The 21,560-nt window shown below is 44.1% G+C and overlaps 1 protein-coding gene across 4 annotated transcripts in view; it reads right to left on the bottom strand.

The window, feature by feature from the left end:
- The window catches only part of LOC138662744 (uncharacterized), a 175,536-nt gene that overhangs the window by 40,981 nt on the left and 112,995 nt on the right, over positions 1–21,560 (bottom strand). For 3 of the 4 annotated variants that reach the window (XM_069748641.1, XM_069748638.1, XM_069748642.1), the window contains 2 exons: positions 11,548–11,654; positions 4,387–4,467 (listed from right to left, as the gene is read on the bottom strand). In XM_069748641.1, the coding sequence (XP_069604742.1) occupies positions 4,387–4,467; positions 11,548–11,654 (188 nt within the window). The remainder of the gene's footprint in view (positions 1–4,386; positions 4,468–11,547; positions 11,655–21,560) is intronic. The other variant, XM_069748640.1, reaches the window with a different exon arrangement.

Here is a 21,560-nt window from a genome sequence, read left to right as displayed (position 1 = left end):
GAGAGAAGTGACCCATAATGTGTATTGTTTAACCTTACTTAAGCTTTCTCAGATCAAAGTGAGACACTAAAGATGGCTGCCATTTCCTGTTTCAGCAGACCATGTGCTGATATCCAAGATAACGCCCAGCCTGATGACCTCATGGATCCACCCATAGTGACGCTAACCTTGATGACCTCATGGACCAACCCACCCTGATGACCTCATGGATCCACCCATGGACTTGCTCATTGCCCAACCCACTAACCAATGGAATGCATCCGATCACTCCTATTTTAAAGCTAACCGAGCCCCCCTTAAAGGGGATATATAAACTTGTGTCCGAACTGAATAAAGCCCCTTGGAGCTGAGCCATAGATTGATCAAGGAGAATTTACATCTGACTGTGTGTGTGTCATATATTTATTTCTTTAGTGCGCACCTGATCAATATCCATTAGGCCAGGAGTAGGCAACTAGAGAGTGAACATTTTATTAATTGTTCAACCCAACACTGCGAGCCCGCTGAAATACTCGGAGAACACCCGAGCATGCTTGGAAAACTCGAGTAACGAGCATACTCGCTCATCACTAGTTAACCGATTTGGGAATTTATCTCTGGCTACTGTTGTTAGAGACAGATGTGGGCTATGTATACAGCCAGCATCTATGGGGTGTGGGCTCCTGAGTACCCTCCTCACATGTGGACCCAAACACAGACATAGATTTACTTCCTTTTGCATGAAGGGATTAATTCTATTGGTTTCCTTGTCCTAGCAACACCCTAGGCCCCGGTGCCAAATCAAGCCCTGACCCTGGCAGAGTACACATCTGAATGCAGTGTGTCATCACTGGTTACAGAGGAGAGATAATCTCTGTGACTGCCCAAAGCGCTGCCTATCCATAAGGATGGGAGAACTGGTGTCGTAATAGGCAGCTTCCTACGTAGCGAGAGAATATCCAGGTAATCAAGAGTGTGGTGTGAGGTCACAAAATCATCACTGCACGATACAGTAAACTTACACTTTAACAAACAGAAGACACACAAAGAACCCGTAAAACAACTATTAGTTAGACATGGGCGGACACCTGGATGTTCGGGTCCAGTGGGTTCGGCCGAACAGTTACAAAAACTTCAGGTTCGGGGACCAGAACAGTACGCCGACCCGAACCTGTACCCCATTCACTTGAATGAGGGGCCCGAACATCCAGTGTTTGCTGCGCTGTAATGTGCATAATAGTGCAGCAAACACCACTTCTGATCGGTGATGATATCATCCCCGCCAGTCAGAGAGCCGTGGTTCCCACACAGTCAAATGACAGCGTGAGTACTCAGCTGTGATCGGAGGTATAAAATTTACCTCCGGTCACTGGTGTCAGCTAATGGGAGAACTGCTCCCATAATCCGACACCTGCTGCTGCTAATAACAGCGAGAGCAGGAGCGGTGTATGGAAGTATTCATCAGCCGCTCCTGACCCGTACATAAATAATTTGAAAAAACAGCGTGGGCTCCCCTATATTTTTGTTAACCGGCCAGGCAAAACTCACAGCTGGGGGCTGCAACCCTCAGCTGTCAGTTTCAGCAATGCTAGAATGCAAGAATAGAGGAGGTTTCACGCCGTATTTTTTATTTAAATAAATAATTAAAAAGAAAACGTCCCCCCCATTTTTGACAACCAACCTTGCTAAAGCGAACAGCTAGGGGCTGGTATTCTCAGGCTCATAAAGGGCCATGGATGTTGCCCCCCCAGCCTAAAAATAGCAGCTGAACAGAAAAGACGCATCTATTAGAAGCAACAGTTCTGGCACTTTGCCCAGCTCTTCCCGCTTGCCCTGTAGCGGTGGCAAGTAGGGCTCATGTTTGCGGGGTTGATGTCACCTCTGTATTGTCAGGTGACATCAAGCCCATGGCTTAGTAATGGAGAGACGTCTATGAGACACCTCTCCATTACTAACCCTATAGTTGCATTATACATAAAGACACGACCATAATAAAGTCGTTTAATTGAAAAAAATGACACAGACTACTTTAATAATCTCAATTAAACCATACTTACGACCTCGCCTATACCACCTAAGCCAATAATCTCCTTTAATACCAAAAATAATAAAATAACAAAATACCATACCTGTCCGTTGTTCTGTCCCACGCCATAATCCATGTCTGGGGAAAAACAGTTTTCAACCTGGACGGTGCCAAGATGCGACCATCCAGGCTGAAAACCACTGGTGAATGGGCTGCCGTGAGCGCAGCCTCAGTGATTGGAGGTGACGTCATCGAGGTTACCTAAGGTCACTGAGGCTCTGTTCCCAGCCAGACTGAACTACAGTGACCATGCGATATTTCAGTATTTCTATTTTTATTAAATTTGCACAAATTTCTACTTTTCTTTTTCTTTCAGTCAAGATGGGGTGCAGAGTGTACATTAATGTGAAAAAAATAACTTTTTTCAATTTGCCAATTGGCTGAAATAAAGTGTGAAAAATGTAAACGGGTCTGAATACTTTCCGTAACTACTGTATACAGACCTGTGGTGGGACCATCATACTATGTGTAATGCTGCCCCCACAGCAACATACATCATACAGGATGATTCACTCGCTACTTTACCTGCAAAAATTGCTGTAACCCCTAAGAGATGGTCGACTGTACTGAAATTTGGACTGTACATTCTTTAATTTATGAGAAGTGAGAAGGACCCCAGCATCAATGACTAGGGTTGAGCGAAACGGATCGGTCATTTTCAGAAGTTGCCGACTTTTGGCAAAGTCGGGTTTCATGAAACCCGACCCGATCCCTGTGTGGGGTCGGCCATGAGGTCGGCGATCTTCTTATCGGGTATCGGAATTCCGATACCGAGTTCCGATATTTTTGCGATATCGGGAATCGGTATTGGGATCCATATTTATGTGTAAAATAAAGAATAAAAATAAAAATATTGATATACTCACCCTCGGACGCGCCCTGGTTCTAACCGGCAGTCTCCCCTCCTAAGAATGAGCGAGTGAAGGACCTGCAGTGACGTCGCGGCTTGTGATTGGTCGCGTGACAGCTCATGTGACTGCTCACGCGACCAATCACAAGCCGCGACGTCATCGAAGGTCCTTCACTTGCTCATTCTTAGGAAGGAAGGCTGCCGGCTAGAACCAGGGCGCGTCCGAGGGTGAGTATATCCCTATTTTTTGTTTTTATTCTTTATTTTACACATTAATATGGATCCCAGGGCCTGAAGGAGAGTTTCCTCTCCTTCAGACCCTGGGAACCATTAATATCCCATTGCACTGCATTGGGTTTCGCGTTTCGGCTGACCCCGACCGCGACTTTTCTATATGATCGGCCGATTTCACTCGACCCGACTTTTGAGAAAGTCGGGTTTCGTGAAACCCGACTCGACCCTATAAAAATAATAGTCGCTCAACCCTATCAGTGACTAGAAACATTTTCGGATCGAATGGTCTTGCTGACGTGTTGCCCAGCCGATCGTCTTCCCTACAAGATAGACTTGCTGCACGCAGTTCTGCACGGCGGTAGTTTATGTGCGGTGCTTGCACTTCACTACTGACGAATTCCTTCTTCGTTTGCTAACAATGTACAGATACAGTTTGGAGGAGCAGGTTTTGTTGTAAAAACTTATTGGAAAACTGAGTCCTTAAAGATGAGCCAAAGTGAGTTTCTATAATAGTTTTAAAGGTCGAAATACACCATTCATGCCATGTATTGAAGGCTTCTTTGATGACAGAGTAATCTCCAAGAAACTGTGGCCACCAAGACCTCCTGATTTATCACCGCCAGATTTTTTTTCCTTTGGGGCCATTTTAAGGGTTGGGTGTACAGAAACAAGCGACAAACATAACAGGTAGAACGGATATTACCAATATATGGTCACTGTATGGTGGGAATATCGGAGCTTTTGGTTAATGATCAGTATGGTGGTATTATCACCATTGTATATCTGGTGATATTTGCCTGCTATATTCTAATATCATCAAATCTTAAATAGTGATATTATTGGAAATATAGGTAGTAGTATTGAATTCCTTCCGGCAGGCTATTACATAGACACCCCAATCTGGGGCAGGGAGTGAGGGCAGCATGGGCCTGTGTGTTTTCAAATGCCAGGGCTGGATTTTAGTCCCAGCCCATCCCTGCCTCCCTCTATAGACACTTAAGGGCAGCAGGAGGAGTCATTTGATCCATCTCAGAAGACAGATTTGTAGACTTTTTTGAGCAGTTTTTAAAGGTAAAATCAGTGTAAGAAGAAACTGATAACTTGGAAATAAGACTTTTTCTCTAAAAGGTTGTATTAGAGTTTCTTATCTTATCTTTTACTGTGAATTTATAAAAACAAATGAGCAGCGCAGTTATTGTATAAGAATGATGGAGAATGTTGTAAGGAATTACCGTACCTTTCTAAGCAATTTTGAAAATATTTGACTTGGATGAATATGTGTTTCTTTTGCCAATGATCGAGCAGCAATAGGCCCAACCTGTAAAAGTAAAAATCATTAAAGCTAAATGCTAAAATCTTGTTTCGATATTAATGATACAACGCTCTTACGTTTCTTAAATGGTATAAACTGTACATATATATAAAAAAGATTGGCCACTTGCTTTTAAATATATTTATATAAACATGTCTAAAGATTTTTAATATAGCTCTACTTTGAGTTCTACCGCTTTTTCTGAGGTCTCCCACTGCTCTACCACCCATAAACAATCTCCTCTTCACTGGTCATGTCTTTCTCACTGGCCATGCAATGTGACGTCCCCACATATTTATTTCTTATTGAGCACTCCCATCCTTTGGTTTTTACTGCCCCGTCTCCGTATGGTGCACGTATCTGTCTGAGCACCACCATCTTTAAAGCTTCCGTTTCACAAGTTCTAATTCTTCGGGCTGACACAGGGACAGAAGCAGGGTGCTCCTTAGTAAACGCTCTCCTTTACTGTAAAGATTCTACTGCATGTGACTATGAAATGGTCACTTGTGCTAGAGACGCTAAATGAGGCAGCACGCAGACGTGTCTACTAGTGTTCATGCACCGAATTGGCACAAGGAAGCACAGGAAGACATAGAGAAATGGATCATGAGACCTCCTTGGCTTTACCCACATGGGAAGCATTACATGACCAGTAAAGAAAGGGATGATAATGGGTCGTAGAGCATTAGAAGACCTTGGAAAGGCAGAACAGAAAAAAACGTCATGTGAATGAGGCTGAGAGTGGAAGGCTTTATTCACACTAATATTTTTCTTGTCCACATGCTTTTTGTTTAAAAAAAATTGACTGCTAACATACAAGACAATGGAGCTATTTTCACTTCAGCATAATTTCACTTACCCGTCTGCATTCAAGATTCAAAAAAACTCTATTCATGCTCTATTCTGGGTCTACTTTTATAAATGATCAGAAAAAACTGCTTAGAGAAGCCATACGCTCGCTATCTGTTTTCCCTGACCCATCTTTTGGTAAATCTCACATGATTGTGTAATATAACATTTTTCACAGCAATAATTCCATACATTAATTCTGAAAGATGATGTCACTGTTCTTAGAACACTCTGCAAAATGTTTAATTTGGCCTTCGATTGGAAAAACAGAGTTCATGTTCCCAAAGAGAGGCAAACTCTCTCCAAGCTTGAAAAAAGCCCTAGTACAATCTATGTCTCTACGCGTTTCATCCTTTTGGCTGCTGTAGTGTAGACTGACCAGAAGAAAAATTACACAGGTTGCATAAAAATTATAGGACAACCTTATGATATAATAGGCTACAAGTGATGGAACGTAAGGTGCCTATGGTGCCTCAAACTGCTTATGGCAAAAAAAAAACATATTTTTGTGACATTTTGGTCCCTCTTAGAGGGTGCTTATATTTATTTTAGTTACCGTATATACTCGAGTATAAGCCGACCCGAGTATAAGCCGACCCCCCTAATTTTGCCACAAAAAACTGGGAAAACTTATTGACTCGAGTATAAGCCTAGTGTGGAAAATGCAGCAGCTACCGGTAAATGTCAAAAGTAAAAATAGATACCAATAAAAGTAAAATTAATTGAGACATCAGTAGGTTAAGTGTTTTTGAATATCCATATTGAATCAGGAGCCCCATATAATGCCCAATACAGATCATGATGGGCCCCATAAGATGCTCCATATTAAAATATGCCCCAAATAATCCTGCATAAAGGTTAATAATGGCCCCATAAGATGCTCCATAGACACATTTGCCCAATATAATGCTGCACAAATGCTGGTTATGGCCCCATAAGATGCTCCATAAAGATATTTGCCCCAAATAGTGTGGCACAAACCTTGATTATGGCCCCATAAGATGCTCCATACAGACAATTGCCCCATATACCGTAATGCTCCACAAACGTTAATTATGGCCCCATACAGACACTTACCCTATATAGTGCTGCGCAAACATTATGGCCCCTTATAGTGCTGCACAAATGTTATGGCCCCATACAGTCATGGCCAAAAGTATTAACACCCCTGCAATTCTGTCAGATAATACTCAGTTTCTTCCTGAAAATGATTGCAATCACAAATTCTTTGATATTATTATCTTCATTTAATTTGTCTTAAATGAAAAAACACAAAAGAGAATGAAGCAAAAAGCAAAACATTGATCATTTCACACAAAACTCCAAAAATGGGCCAGACAAAAGCGAGAGAGAAAGAAGTACAATCCAGCTCAGGCAGGGGAACAATGGCCTAGTTCTGGGACAGTTTTCTCAGACCCTCCCATCGTGGCTTCACAGAGGCAAGGGGTGCTGTCACAAGAAGTGTAATGTTTGGGAAGATGGTGAGGGAGTACCTTGCAGATCGTACAAACGTTCTCTGTGATTCCTCTGTGCCTTTTAATTATTGGGTATCCAAGCTGGACACATGGCATGAACTGGCTTTCTACGCCTTGGAGGTCCTGGCCTGCCCTACTGCTAGCATTCTGTCAGAGAGGGTTTTTAGTGCCGCTGGTGGAATTATAACAGATAAGCGCATCCGCCTGTCAACTGAAAATGCTGACAAGCTGACTCTTATCAAAATAAACAAGGCCTGGATTGGGAAAGACTTCTGTACACCAGAAGTCAAAACAGCGAAACATAACCTCAAATACATTGTCTCTTTTGGGGAGGTGTATTCTCATGCACCTCTTCACAACCACACATGGGTATACGCTTCCAGATTTGGTCTGTTTGTTTGTATCCTCCTCTTATCCTCATCCAGAACCACTATATCACCAGGGTGAACATGATCTGTACGGTGCATTTTGGCCAAGAGTGCTGTGATGGCACTCTTTTATTTTTTTAAAAAGGACAACACATTCGGGAATTGGGCATGACATTACATTGGGCCGACTTCTTAACTCTGTCTCCTGCAATCTGACCTGTACCTGCCAGTAGATCACCAGGGTGAACGTGGTCTGTACTGTGCATTGTGGCCAAGGGGCCTGTGCTGGCACCCTTTCATTTTTTTTAAAAATGGACCCCACATTGGGCAATTAGGCATGACATTACTTTGGGCCTACTTCTTAACTCGGTTTCCTGCAATCTAAAATGTACCTGCCACTAGATCACCAGGGTGAACGTGCTCAGTACTGTTATAGGCCATTGAAGTTTGGACTAGGGGCATGCGATGGCACTAGTGTATTTTTAAAAAAGGGTAACCCCATTGGGGAATTGCTTGGCAGATCATCTTTCACTGCATTAAAAGTCTCAGAGACGCACACCACTACATTGGCCCTAATTCTTAACTCCTGCAACGTCTCTTTCTTATCTCCGACGACATGACCAGGTTGCACGTGCTCAGCATTGTTATAGGCCGGTGAATTTTGGGTAAGTGGGCTGTGACGGCACTATATTTTTAAGTCGAAAAAGGACAACACAGTGGGGAATTTGGCATGACTTTTCTTTGGGCCTACTTCTTAACTAGGTCTCCTGCAATCTATCCAGTACCTGCCAGTAGATTACCAGGGTGAACGTAGTCTGTACTGGTCATTTAGGTCTAGGGGGCTGTGATGGCACTATTTTAATCAGTCCAAAAAGGACCCGACATTGGGGATTTGGGCATGGCATTCCTTTGGGCCTACTTAACTCTGTCTCCTGCAATGTCTCTTGAATAACTGCCACTAGATCACCAGGGTGAACGTGCTTTGTACTGTTATAGACCGGTGAAGTTTGGTCAAGGGGGGCTGTGATGGCACTAGTCTATTTTTACAAAAGGTACCCCCTATTGGTGAAATCACATCCTTGCTGGCAAACACTTCATAACATTTATGTACCTGAAAGAGCTCACTTGAAAAGCTCCTTTTTGTGTTGCCTGGTTGCTAACATTGGACACAACACACTTCATATAAATTTGATAAAGCAATGCTGTTACTTTGCCTCAGTAGTTCATTAAAAATATAGCTTTGTACACTATATTTGTTTTTTTCTTTGCAAGCCTTAACTTTGTCTGCCTCAAATGTACAAATGGAGAATATACAATGGCGATTTGTAAACAAGATTGAAATACTGTATGCCGAATGCATTCAGACAATCACATAGCTGCATTTCTTGTAAAACATTTATAGATGTGACAGACAATGCTCATAGTGACACAATGTTGATAAATTTTTGTTTATTTACTTCACAAACTGTTCTAAGCCTCTATATGTTTGCTGTTTGTCATTGTGAAACATTAAGGTTTACTGAAACTATGCCAGTGGTGGTTTGATCTAAATCCTTGTGGCTTTTATTTTCTAGGAGTTTATGGCCCCTCGTCTGATGACTCCATGATATCTCAGTTTCATCCAGCCTTGAAAAGTGGCCACTTGAAGGTGTGGGTGAAACTAGAGTTAGAACATAGTGTTATTCACTATATAAGACCAGAGAAACATGACTAAGACAGATGCAAAATCTGGGGTACCTGTACATATACAGTTGTCTGATACCTGCATAATTGGGGACGCCCACGCAGTGTAGGTAACCTTCCAGGGTTTCTCTGTCTTGGTGTTGCTTCTCTGATATTCCAGACGGATGATGTTCAAAAGCCTCTTGGTGATTGATCTAACTATACTGTATGTAGTAAATCTTCATATAAACGTAATCACTATATTGAATCCTTATATGTACTTATTAACCTGTGTATGTAACACATACAAAAGTGTACGCACTCACACTATTCAATCATACTATTCCTTGAATTTTGTAGTTTGCAAAAAATTGCCTTGTATTGCAAGTATTTGCCTTTTTTAAAGCCATATCTGAAACTTAGTGTTAAAAACATGGCAAATAAAATTGCCAAATTCTCCTGTAAATAATTCTGCAAAGAGGGAACCATCATACCATTAAAAAATATGAGTGAATTTTCCTGGGCCCATCCAGTATGTGGGTTCCAAGGCCTAATGGGGTGCATATGACTATGCAGCATGGCTCGCCTTAAGTGGATTTTCCTGGGCCCATCCAGTATGTGGGTTCCAAGGCCTAATGGGGTGCATATGACTGACTATGCAGCAGGGATTCGCCTTGCCGCCAATGTATAAAACAAAGGAGTATGGAGCACAAAATGGATATTATGAAGTAGATTTTCCTGGGTCCATCCAGTATGTGGGTTCCAAGGCCTAATGGGGTGCATATGACTGACTATGCAGCAGGGCTGGCCTTCCTGCCAATGTATAAAACAAAGGAGTATGGAGCACAAAATGCATATTGTGAAGTGGATTTTCCTGGGCCCATCCAGTATGTGGGTTCCAAGGCCTAATGGGGTGCGTATGACTGACTATGCAGCAGGGCTTCGCCTTGCCACCAATGTGCAAAACCAAGGAGTATGGAGCACAAAATGCATATTGTGAAGTGGATTTTCCTGGGTCCATCCAGTATGTGGGTTCTAAGGTTTATTGGGGTGCATATGAGTTGGTAGCAGGGCTGGCCTTGAATTCAATGCAACACTTTTTCTGGAGTCCCCCCTGGACATCTTATGACAGGGGTATTGTCATGCGTCGTAATTCTTGGCTGCCCATCCACTCGCAGCATAGGCTACAACAGCTTAGGAGACCCACTGTTTAATAATGGTCCTTTAAGTAGATTAATGCCACCTGGTGCACCAGTAAAAATAGGCTTTGTGACATTAAGAGTCCCTCCTTCGTAAATCAAACAAGATGGGTCTGCTTATGTGTCACACACCACATGGCCAGCTAGGGGTGATAAATGTTACAATGACATTTCCCAGTGAATGCATTTGTAGTGGTTGAAAGCAATGTTAAAGTTGAAAAATGCTTCAAAAATGCTGCGTCTGAACTAAGCCTAAGTGGGGGAAGAAATTTTCATTCTGGGGTTAAATATTTGGCCTTACAGGCAAGTCATTAACCTGTAAAGGATGTACCATGACATATTTCCCAGCAAAACCCGTTTTGGTTTAGTTTTAATGTGTTTTTTGTGGCACCGGGAAAAATGGCATAAATATCGGAAAAAAATTGAGTAAACCTGTAAACTAGGAGTCAGGAATACTTCCAGGGGCGATCCCCATGAGGTCCAAGTGTCATTTGAGCAGTGTTTCCATCATTTTCAGATGTTTTTAGACATTAAAAGTACCCCCGGGGGGATTGCGGTAAAAATACTCAGGTCTACCATAGACTTACATTGGGCTCGTTATTCTGGCTAAGTACCCGAGTATTCCAATTTGCTCGACCCGAGCAACGAGCACCCGAGCATTTTAGTGCTCGCCCATCACTAGTTGATACCTCTAAACTATCAATGTGTCAGATAATTCAGACAGTCTAGGAAAATAGTGGAATTTTGGTGAGTCTCTTTGGTATCTGGAGGACTTTACCATGAGGAGATAATGCACCCGCTGCATAATCTGAATGTAGTTAAGGATCCACTGCACAGAAACGATCTCTAAGTCTAGTACATTCATTGTAGTAAAAAGTTTTAGAATTAGAGAATTATTTTGAGTAGAAGTAAATTTTACACAAATTTATCAAAATGCAGATTGTTTTTTGTAATTCACTTCTGCACAGATTCAGCAAAATGGTAACCGGATAACCACGATTTTGCTGAACCATGAAGGGTCATCCAAAAGCTACAAATAAAAAAAAAATACTTAGAAACACTTTATGGCTCACCTCTCTGGTCCCTCTGGTCTTCAACTGTTCCCTGTCCGGTCCTTGTTGCAACTTCCTATCACTGACATGAGCTGTGAAATCCTAGTGCTCTTCACGCTAAGCCTCATCAGAGCCAGAAGTCCCGACATAGCGTGAAGACACCTGGGATTTCAGAGCTTGCAATGATGATGAGAAGATGCAACAAGGGATGATGAGGAGCACAGGGGCCGGAGAGGTTAGCTGTAAGGTGAGTTGAAGGATTTTTTTCTATTACAAAGTATATTTCTTGTGCTGTTGGTTCTATTTAGACCGCAGAGCCTAGAAAGGAACATTCTATTCATAGAGAATAGCTTTACTGCAAATCACATTTCCCGGGAAAGTCCACTTAAAGGCCACCAATAGTTATCGCACTTCACTTTTACAAGTCTGTGATATGTTCACATTTGGCCATTAATAAGTGGCAATCCTGTGCAATACTCACTTGATCAATGATTTGAGTAGTAACTTCATAGTCCGATATATATATAATCACATTTCTTGAAGAACCTGATGAAGATGTTGCCAGCTGAAATCCATCTAACCAGTCTCCTAACAGACAGAAAAGAAAAATAAATACATTTGTGCACATACAGTTTAGGCAATCGGTCATTGATTACAGATATGTTTCTGGAGTAGAATGCTGGAAGCTTTGAGCTGGGGCGAAACGATTCACATTGGGTGACACCAAAGTCAAGGTGTCCTAGTGAAGTAGGGAACAACATGATCCTGATTTGCACAACAGAGGACATAATAATCACCACACTTATTGTTCATTATAACACATTACTGTTTGACTTCCATTGTCTAAAAAAATATATTCTAGGTGCTGGACGTTGGACAACCCCCTTAACTTAACCCTGTAGAATGTAAGTCCGCAGGGACAGGGTCCTCTCCCCTCTGTACCATTCTGTCATCGTAAATTTGTGTCCTGTAAACGATATCTACAACCCTGTATGTAACCCCTTTCTCATGTACACCACCATGGAATTAATGGTGCTATATAAAAAAATAAATAATAATAATAATAATAATAATAATAATAATAATAATAACTCCAGCAACAATACTTAGACAATCAGTTAAAATGGTTGTAGAGGTGAAGTGTGGTTTAACGCAAGAGTTCTGCCTCCCTGTTAGATAATTCCAACATAATCTGGTGTATTGCCAAGACACAGGCAAGTAATCAACCGATCATTCGGGAAGACCCAGCGCACTGTCCTGAACCATTGGCAGATGCTCTTAAAGAGGCCCATAACACCAAAATGTTCTCCGAAATCACTAGATTACTCTATACCTATGTGACCAAACAGTGGCTCACATAGATTCCTGGCTAAGAAATCACTGTTTGGAAAAATGGTTAGGCTGTGTGCACATGTTGCGTTTTTGCTGTTCTTTGTCAGCGCACATCTGCCACATAACCTGAAGGGTTTCCTGGTTCCAGGACAGTGAATAAAATACTGAAGTCTCAAGCACACATTGATGATTTAGGGCACATGTAAATCTGCATAATGTCAATTCTATAAGCATTTTTGCTGCATATTTCACCAATATACATGAGAGGGGAAAAATCTGCACCAAAACGCAAGTCAAAAATGCAGCAAAAGAAACTTAAAAAAATGCACATTCTTGCTACTCACCTTGTTTATTCAAAACCTCACTGAAGCGATTCCACCAAAATGTTGGAAAGCCAATGTTGTAGATATGACTCATTAAACCAGAATTAATGAGTCAGCCAGAAAGCTGAGCACGAGGTGTTTTAGTGTTAACATTTCTACCTTAAAAAGGTTTCTATGAAACGTATGTCAAGCTAGCAGGCAAACAAGGAAAATTCCGGTAACGACTAAGTGAACGAACAATGGGATTTTGCACAACTGAGGATTCTCTATGAAACTTCTTGTGACCAAAGATGGCTCCACCTCTGTAATCTACAAAGAGGAAGAAGGAAAAGATCTCCTAAAAACATTAGGAGTGGAGCCAACACCAGTTTATCATTCTCTTCCAAAACCAGACCCTTCTCATGTCACCAAAGATTGGCATGATAATCGTGGCTAAAGAAAAAGTATTCTCTTGAAGTACTTTTTTTAGACCCCCACATACAGTATTTGGAAGTCTGCTTCCATTCCTCTGCATAAAATGACTTCAAGTTGTTTCTTTATTCTCGTTTTTCCATACAAAGATTGGGACCTCATCTGCCAAATCTATCTCTAGTGTCAACTTTAAGACTACAAATTTGTGGAGAACCTACCGTCATCAAGATACCTTATTCTAATTGTGACTATTGTTACAATGGGTCCTATTAAAACCAAGCACTCTATTTGTAATATTTATTCTCCCTCAGTCACAGTCAGACCTATCGCTAGATTCCTCAAATATTGAGGCGTTAACCCCTAACTTACGTGGCTTCACATGTCTTGCACAATGTTTAAAGATTCTTAGAAGGTAAAATCATGTTCTTGTTATTCCCATCTGCACCACACATAAGTACACACATTAGAATGAAGAATGTTCCAGAAGCCAACTATTCAGCCTGTCTGCATAGTTGTATATTAGGGATGCCCCCTACAGAAAGGAACAAAGACACACAGGCCTGGGCCAGCTCCTCACACTCCTCCACCTCTTTTTCAGCACAGACGCAGCACAGACACGAAAGACGTTTCACCTTCATGAGAATGAAACTTTATATCATACAATTTTTTCAAAGCATATTCCACATATTCCTTGTGTATGAACTCCACAATCCCAATTATCCTTGTGTACTTCAGCATAGCAGACATCTCCAGCTTCTTTCATATGATCTTTCAGATCTTGCGCAATGCCTTAATGGGGGAAGCCCTGAGATGAGTACTGTGAATTGTTCGCTGGGACTGTTTCTCCCACAGGGTCCTCTATATCCACCCCCTGATCACCGATTTGACATGGGAAACTCCACACATAACAATCGAGAACTGAATTTGCTTCCTTTACATCCAAACACTGCGTCCTTTGCATCCCGTGGATCCTGGAAGCTGATGAAGGCAAACGATGTAATATCGCTTCCCCTGATATCTGCTCTTACCAATGGAACAACTTCTTCAGCTCCTTCCCACGTACATCAACTGGTAAAATGCCCACATAAATGCACCCATCTCCAGAGCACTGACCCCCAGCCAGAGAGATGGTCACTTGGCCTGGTAAATGTTCAAAGGGGACAATATCTTGGCTGACAAGGGTGATCGAAGACATAGTGTCCCAAAGTACCTGAACCTCCTCCCTGATGCAATTTTCCTCCCCCAGGTCACCTTTCTTCATGGTAACAGTCATTGTATTTTGTGCATTACTTACCACTGGTGGGATAGCCAGTCCTTGGCTTCAGGTTACAAAATTGGCCCAGTGGCACACCATTCCTGCTCCTAGGTTGTTTCCCAGCAATACATCTATCGGTAGGTACCGAACTACTCCTGCATCCACCATTCCATGAATATGATCTCAGTCTAAAGGTAGTCGGGCCCTTTGAATGTTCAGAGATTCTCCTCCAGCTACGTTGACTCTCAAATGGCTGGCGACAACAATACATTAATCTGGTACTGCATGTTCTTTGATAAATGTGAGTGAGGCTCTGGAATCATGGAACCCTGCAGCCTCCATGCCCTCTACCCAGACAGTCTGCAGATGCTGGTTTATGGTCGCTGAGGTGTTCCATCTAGTCCGGAACACTTGGTCTTGTACCGCTTATGCCTCTTCCTCTTCCGGTTGGGGTAGTGGGATCCTCTCTCCTTCAGCATTCCTGACCCATTGCAGCACATTGTTCACCATTTGGGGACGCGGTTGATCTGGGCTGGAACATTCTCAATATTCCCTGGCAAAATGTCTCATGTGCCCACATTTATTGGCAGCTTAACCCCCCCCCCCCCCCCTTATCCTGATGAAGTCGGTGCTTGGGGGCTTGGAAAACGTTCCCACCTTTGCGAAGACCCAAATCCCCCCCAGGTCCTCCTCTCTCCTCCGGTCCATGAGTCTCGCTGGCATCCCTGTAAGCCACTGTTTCCGACTCGCTGGGGCTACACTTCCACATGCACTTCCACAGTGGCTTTCTATCCATCACTCATTCTTTTAAGTCCTCTGGGAACTTGGACATAAATTGTTCTAGCCTGAGTATATATAAGACATATTCTGCTTCCCCAACCCCATGTCCGTTCTATCTACCTAGAGCATGCCCTACTTAATGTATTAGCAGACAGGGCCGCCATCAGGGCATGACAGCCATGACTGGCGTATGGGGCCCGGTGGGCAGAGGGGGCCCGCATCGGGCCCCGTCTCATCTGCTCACCGGGCCTCCCCTGCAGGCGCTGCGGCACACTATTGACGTGCGGGCCCGTGCCAGCACGTCAATAGTTAACAGTCGCCGCCAGCCAGTCGGAGGCTGGCAGCTGACTTGAGCGGCCGCAGTGCGCAGTCGCACGTCGCCGGTGTCTGACGTCATCGTCAGCCGCTGGCGAGTGCGTCCTTCACCTGCGTGGAGGAGCTTCGCCCGCCGCAGGAGCACACGGCCAGGTAAGAAGTATTTTTTTTTTTTTTTTGGTAGCGTCGATTCAGAGGAGGGGGCCGGGGCAGTATGCTGGACACGCGGGCAGAATGCTGGGCACGCTGGGGCAGAGGAGATGCTGGACACAGGGGCTGAATGCTGGACAAAGGGGCAGAAAGCTGGGCAGAGAAGATGCTGGACACAGGGGCAAAATGCTGGACAAAGGGGCAGAAAGCTGGGCAGAGGAGATGCTGGACACAGGGGCAAAATGCTGGACAAAGGGGCAGAAAGCTGGACACAGGGGCAGAGGAGATGCTGGACACGGGGCAGAATGCTGAACAAAGGGGCAGAAAGCTGGACACAGACAGGGGCATTATGCTGGACACAGGGGCAGAATGCTGGACACATGGGCATTATGCTGGACACAGGGGCAGAATGCTGGACACAGGGGCATTATGCTGGACACAGGGGCAGAATGCTGGACAAAGGGGCAGTATTCTGGACACAGGGGCATTATGCTGGACAAAGGGGCAGAAAGCTGGACACAGGGGCATTATGCTGGACACAGGGGCAGAATGCTGGAACAGGGGCATTATGCTGGACACAGGGGCAGAATGCTGGAGAAAGGGGCAGTATTCTGGACACAGGGGCAGAATGCTGGACACAGGGGCATTATGCTGGACAAAGGAGCAGTATTCTGGACACAGGGGCATTATGCTGGACAAAGGGGCAGAAAGCTGGACACAGGGGCATTATGCTGGACACAGGGGCAGAATGCTGGACACAGGGGCATTATGCTGGACACAGGGGCAGAATGCTGGACACAGGGGCAGAATGGTGGACACGGGCAGAATGCTGGACACAAGGGCAGAATGCTGGACAAAGGGGCAGTATGCTGGACAAAGGGGCAGTATGCTGGACACAGGGGCAGAATGCTGGACACAGGGGCAGAATGCTGGACACAGAGGCAGAATGCTGGACACAGAGGCAGTATGCTGGACACAGAGGCAGAATGCTGGACACAGGGGCAGTATGCTGGACACGGGCAGAATGCTGGACAAAGGGGAAGAATGCTGGACAAAGGGGCAGGATGCTGGACACAGGGGCAGAGATGCTGGACACAGGGGCAGAGATGTTGGACACAGGGGCAGAGATGCTGGACACAGGGGCAGAATGCTGGACACAGGGGCAGAATGCTGGACACGGGCAGAATGCTGGACACGGGCAGAATGCTGGACACGGGCAGAATGGAGATACGGGGTATGATGAAAGACATGGGGGCATGACTGGAGACAGATGGGGAAGTATTGGAGACAGATGGGGCAGAATGGAGACACAGGAGGCATGATTGGAGACAAGTGGCAGGATTGCAGACATGGGGGCATGATTGGAGACACTGGGGGCAGAATTGGAGACAGATCTTGCAGGGTCATGGGGCAGGATGGATATGATGGAGACAAATGGGTCAGGATGGGGAGATCATATGGGGCAGAATGGATACTCATGAGGGCAGGATGGGAGAACATATTGCTGATGCCAGGAATGAGACACACATTGGCCAGGATGGGGAATATTATTACCATAGAGACTAATTTAGGGATATTATTACTGCAGTGATGTATTTATTTTATTTTTTGAGGATACTGTTTTAAATGAGGGGGCGGTCCTGTTACTGTGTAGAGTGATACTATGTCGCCTCTTTTTCTTCATGTGGTGTAATGTAGAAGTTGGAAAAATTAAGTAATGTATTCTACAAGCAGAGCTTGAGATAACTGTGTTATTTCCTGCAGAAACGAGTCCTGGCTGGATAAAATGATGGCGGTCTGTGCTGGATGAAAGATGAAGGACTTCACCTAGAGACGTCACAGGTGAGTCAGTGTGTTACCTATACACTGACACTATACACTGTACACAGAGCTCCTGTGTATAATTTCACTAGTGATCACTGTATTATCTGTACACAGACACTGCATACTAAGTACAGATCTCCTATGTATAATGGCACTTATGGTGATAGTATGGTGCTTTTTTTATTACTGATCAGAATTGTAGTATTCAGTCACTATATGGTGGTAATATGCGGTCTGGTCATGGTGTAGCGGTATTTGTTCTTTGTATGTGATATTATTCGATCACTGTGGTGGTAATATGTCATCTGGTCATAGTGCTGTGGTATTTGTTCTTTGTATGTGATATTATTGGTCATTTAAAAAATTGAAAAATAAATTAAAATATACCTAAATTGTATTGCATATTTTAACAAATATTTAATAGGTTACAGTAGAGTAGGGCCCGGCCAAAAGTGTCTACCGTGTTATGGTGGCGGCTTAAGAAATCTTTTGGCCAAAACAAAAGCTGCCGGCTATATGTGCGATCTGGTGATGGGAACTGTTAATATGTGACAGGTGAGAAGTGTAGTTTTTCCAAGAGAGAGAGAGCGGTGGGATTGTGGACAGTTCGAGGGGTGGAGCGTGGAGGCGGGGCTGGGGTGGAGCCTGGGCGGAGTCTCAAGGGGGCCCCGAAAATTTTGCCAGTATGGGGCCCCGAAATTTCTAGTGGCAGCCCTGTTAGCAGACTCCGTGTGTGTGTGTTGTAATAATCACAATGCAGCTATTCTTATTCCTTACATCCATGGTCTTAGGTCATGATCATAGGGATGCCCCCTGCAGAGAGGAACAAAAACACACATGCCCCCACCAGGTGTAGGACAGAAACGCTAATGTAGGCCTTATGTATACATAAGATCCAAACTACACCTCTTTCTCTGTTTACGGTCACTGAATGGAAACATTTGAACACTTTCCATGTGAAATTAGTGCACTTAAACTGACCTGCAAGCAAATCTCTACTAAACACAACAATAAGATCGATGTACCTGTGTCCTGCTACTCACACCCAACAAATCGTCCGTCCAGCACACAGTACACTGTCAGGATCCAGCAAATTGCAGTCACATTGAGAAACTGCAGAAGTTTAGCTGAAGCCTGGAAAGCACCTTTGCAAGCAACTCCTATTTATATTTTGATAAATGTTGAAATTTCTCAAATCTATTACATATTGCTTAAAACTATAAAGCATATTTTCTTAAGGAGAACCCTCTCCTAGTGTTTTATCACCCATCCCCTGCAGACTGTGAGCCCTCGCGGGCAGGGTCCTCCCTCCTTATGTACCCATGTGCCTTATTTGCTCATGTTTATTGTTTTTGTCTCTATTTGCCCCGTATTCACATGTAAAGCGCCATGGAATAAATGGCGCTATAAAAATGTATAATAATAATAATAATAATAAAGGAGAAAAGAGTAAAGCCTATACCTCAAAACAACTATCCAAGTAAACTGAAAAACAATAACGTTAAAAAGATTCTAAACCCTAAATTAATAGCCAGTGAAATCATATAGTACTATGACTCCTGGTTACAGATGGAAAAGTCAGTTTGAAGCTAATAGAATTATCTAAGAATTTCACAAAAAATCTGATTCACCAGAAAACTTTTTTTTCACAATTCCATACGCTAAAATCCAGACAAATTATGACTGTTGGGCCATCATTTTGCTGGATTCTTTTTACCTTCTTCACACCTCACCTGTCCTGCTTCCGCTGCTCCCTGTTGGATGCAAATTTGTCAAGTTTGGCAAATTTCTAGAAATAAAAAATCAAATTGCAAATACTCCAATGGCCCTGAAAATATGTGTTTAACACTCTAATGTCTCCTAGAACTGTATTTAACACCTTTCAATCTCTTTAACACAAACACACTCTTAATAATGTCAAAGAGACCTAATGACTGTCAATGAGAGACTGATGGAAAGCAGCGAGCAGGAGAGCTGTGAGTGCAGCGCTCTCTTACTGCACTAGAAAATCATTAACATACAAGATCAAATATGGATTTCTCTAACACAGCAAAATTATTTCTACAAAAAAGGTAAGGATTTATTCAGCATTAAAAGACCTTGCTATAAATTCCATCAATTTGGGGATTAAAATCCGGATGACAGATTCTTTTTAAAGCACCACTCGGCTTTTTTTTTAGTATCACATCTAGAGTGGTATCAGGCTACGTTCACATTTGCGTTGCGTCGGGCGCAGGTTCGGCGACGCATAGCGACACATGCGTCATGCGCCCCTATATTTAACATGGGGGCGCATGTACATGCGTTGTCTTGCGTTTTGTGACGCATGCATCATTTTTGGCGCAAGCGTCAGGATGCAGAGGACGCTGCATGTTGCATTTTTTTGTGTCCAAAATCAAGCCAAAAATGGACGCATGTGCAGCGCCCCAGAGTCCTGGTCGTTGCAGTAATGTCGCTCTGCCACTAAAGGGAGTGATGTTATGTCTGATTGCACTAAAGGAGTTCACCTGACCAGGTATCACAGTCACACATTACACTTCACACTGGCCACCAGGGGGAGCAAAAGGCACTATGTATTAGGCCACTCCTCACACTCTGGTAAAACTGGGGGTTGGACAGGAAGTTGGGGAGAACGCAGCCTGGGAGAGCTCCAGGGAGGACCTGTCAGGGGTGGGTTCCTGGCAGTTACCTAGCAGAAAGGACAGATCATTATGGAGCCGCGCTTGCACTACCTTGTGGCGGCATCCTAAGGAAGGACACGAAGTGAAGGATATTGTGGAGAAGTGAGAAACGAGATCACAGTACAAGGAGATAAAACCAGTAGGAGTCGTGCCCCGAGATCGGCAACATCCTACTGACGCGCGTAGCAGGTGGCCGGAACGCCAAGGAAGTACCAGACTTCAAGCATTACTTCAAACAGCGGCAGGACAGTTGATTATAGGTTGGCTGTCTACCTTACATCACCTAAGCAGACATAGGGGGCAATTGTGGGAGAGGGGCGTCTCTAGGGTCCCAGAATAACTCCAGGCATTCCCGTCAAACGGGTGTGTCCTAGCCAGATAAACTTGGGGGACGGAGAGAGAGAGAACGAACGAACACGAAAGTTGTGAGGACTATCCCGAATGCTCAGCAGGGAAGGACTACAACACACAGGCGCTAGTTGGTAGGCACTGATTTCCACCTGCAAAGGGAACTCTGGATGTGCCTTCGGACCGGCTGGACTCAGTCAGCCCTGTTAGCAGTGCTCTGGATTACGGACCCCGAAGTCTTCAGTAAAAAGGTAAAGAGACTGCAACCCTGTGTCCTAGTTATTAACTGTGCCTCACATCATCGCCACCTACACTACTGGGAAGAACTGGGGATATACTTCACCTGTGGGAAGGTACACCATCTAGCTGCTACTCCATCATCCCAGCGGACCCCTGAGCAGCGTCGGTCACCCTGACCGAATACCACAGGTGGCGTCACGAACCCTTGACAAACTTTCATCACCCTTTCATTGGACGCCCCTTAGCAGGGTCACGGACCGGGTCCAGCCACCGTGACAACCCCGGCACTGAGACAGAGAGGACCGGTACCGAGTACCCCGCGGCCCTGCATCTGGGGGCGCTCCAACTGCGTCACAAAACAATGCATTTTTGCATGCGTTTTGCATGCGTTGTGCGCCGACGCAACGCCCAACAATGGAAATGTGAACGTAGCCTTTTCTAATGTATGTTCCCTGCCTGTAGTACTAGTCACCAAGTTCTGCTGTTCTCAATACCGCTTCTGTCTTCTTAAGCAGGCTGTGACCTACCACATCGCTCCAGTGTTTGCTCGGCGAGCTGTAAGTCACTTCTTAATGTAAGCCTATGAGAGTCAGAACGAGGCTCATAGACTTACATTAAGAGCTTGTGACTGTTACCTCTGACGTGTGGTGAGTCAGGAGCTGAGGTCACAAGATGGCGGCGCAAGAATAGAGCGGCACTGGGGAGAGCAGAAGACAACAGCTACTTAAGTATTGTACTACGAGCCGGAAACAGACATTAGTGATACCACTTCTGGTTATTCTCTCCATTTCCTAGAAAGATTTGATTAGTAGTTTATGTAAATCTTCTATATAGA

The sequence above is a fragment of the Ranitomeya imitator genome, chromosome 2, assembly GCF_032444005.1.
Source record: "Ranitomeya imitator isolate aRanImi1 chromosome 2, aRanImi1.pri, whole genome shotgun sequence".
Taxonomy (NCBI): Eukaryota; Metazoa; Chordata; class Amphibia; order Anura; family Dendrobatidae; genus Ranitomeya; species Ranitomeya imitator.
Note: the sequence above shows the minus strand (reverse complement) of the source record. Positions and strands in the feature narration are given on the sequence as shown.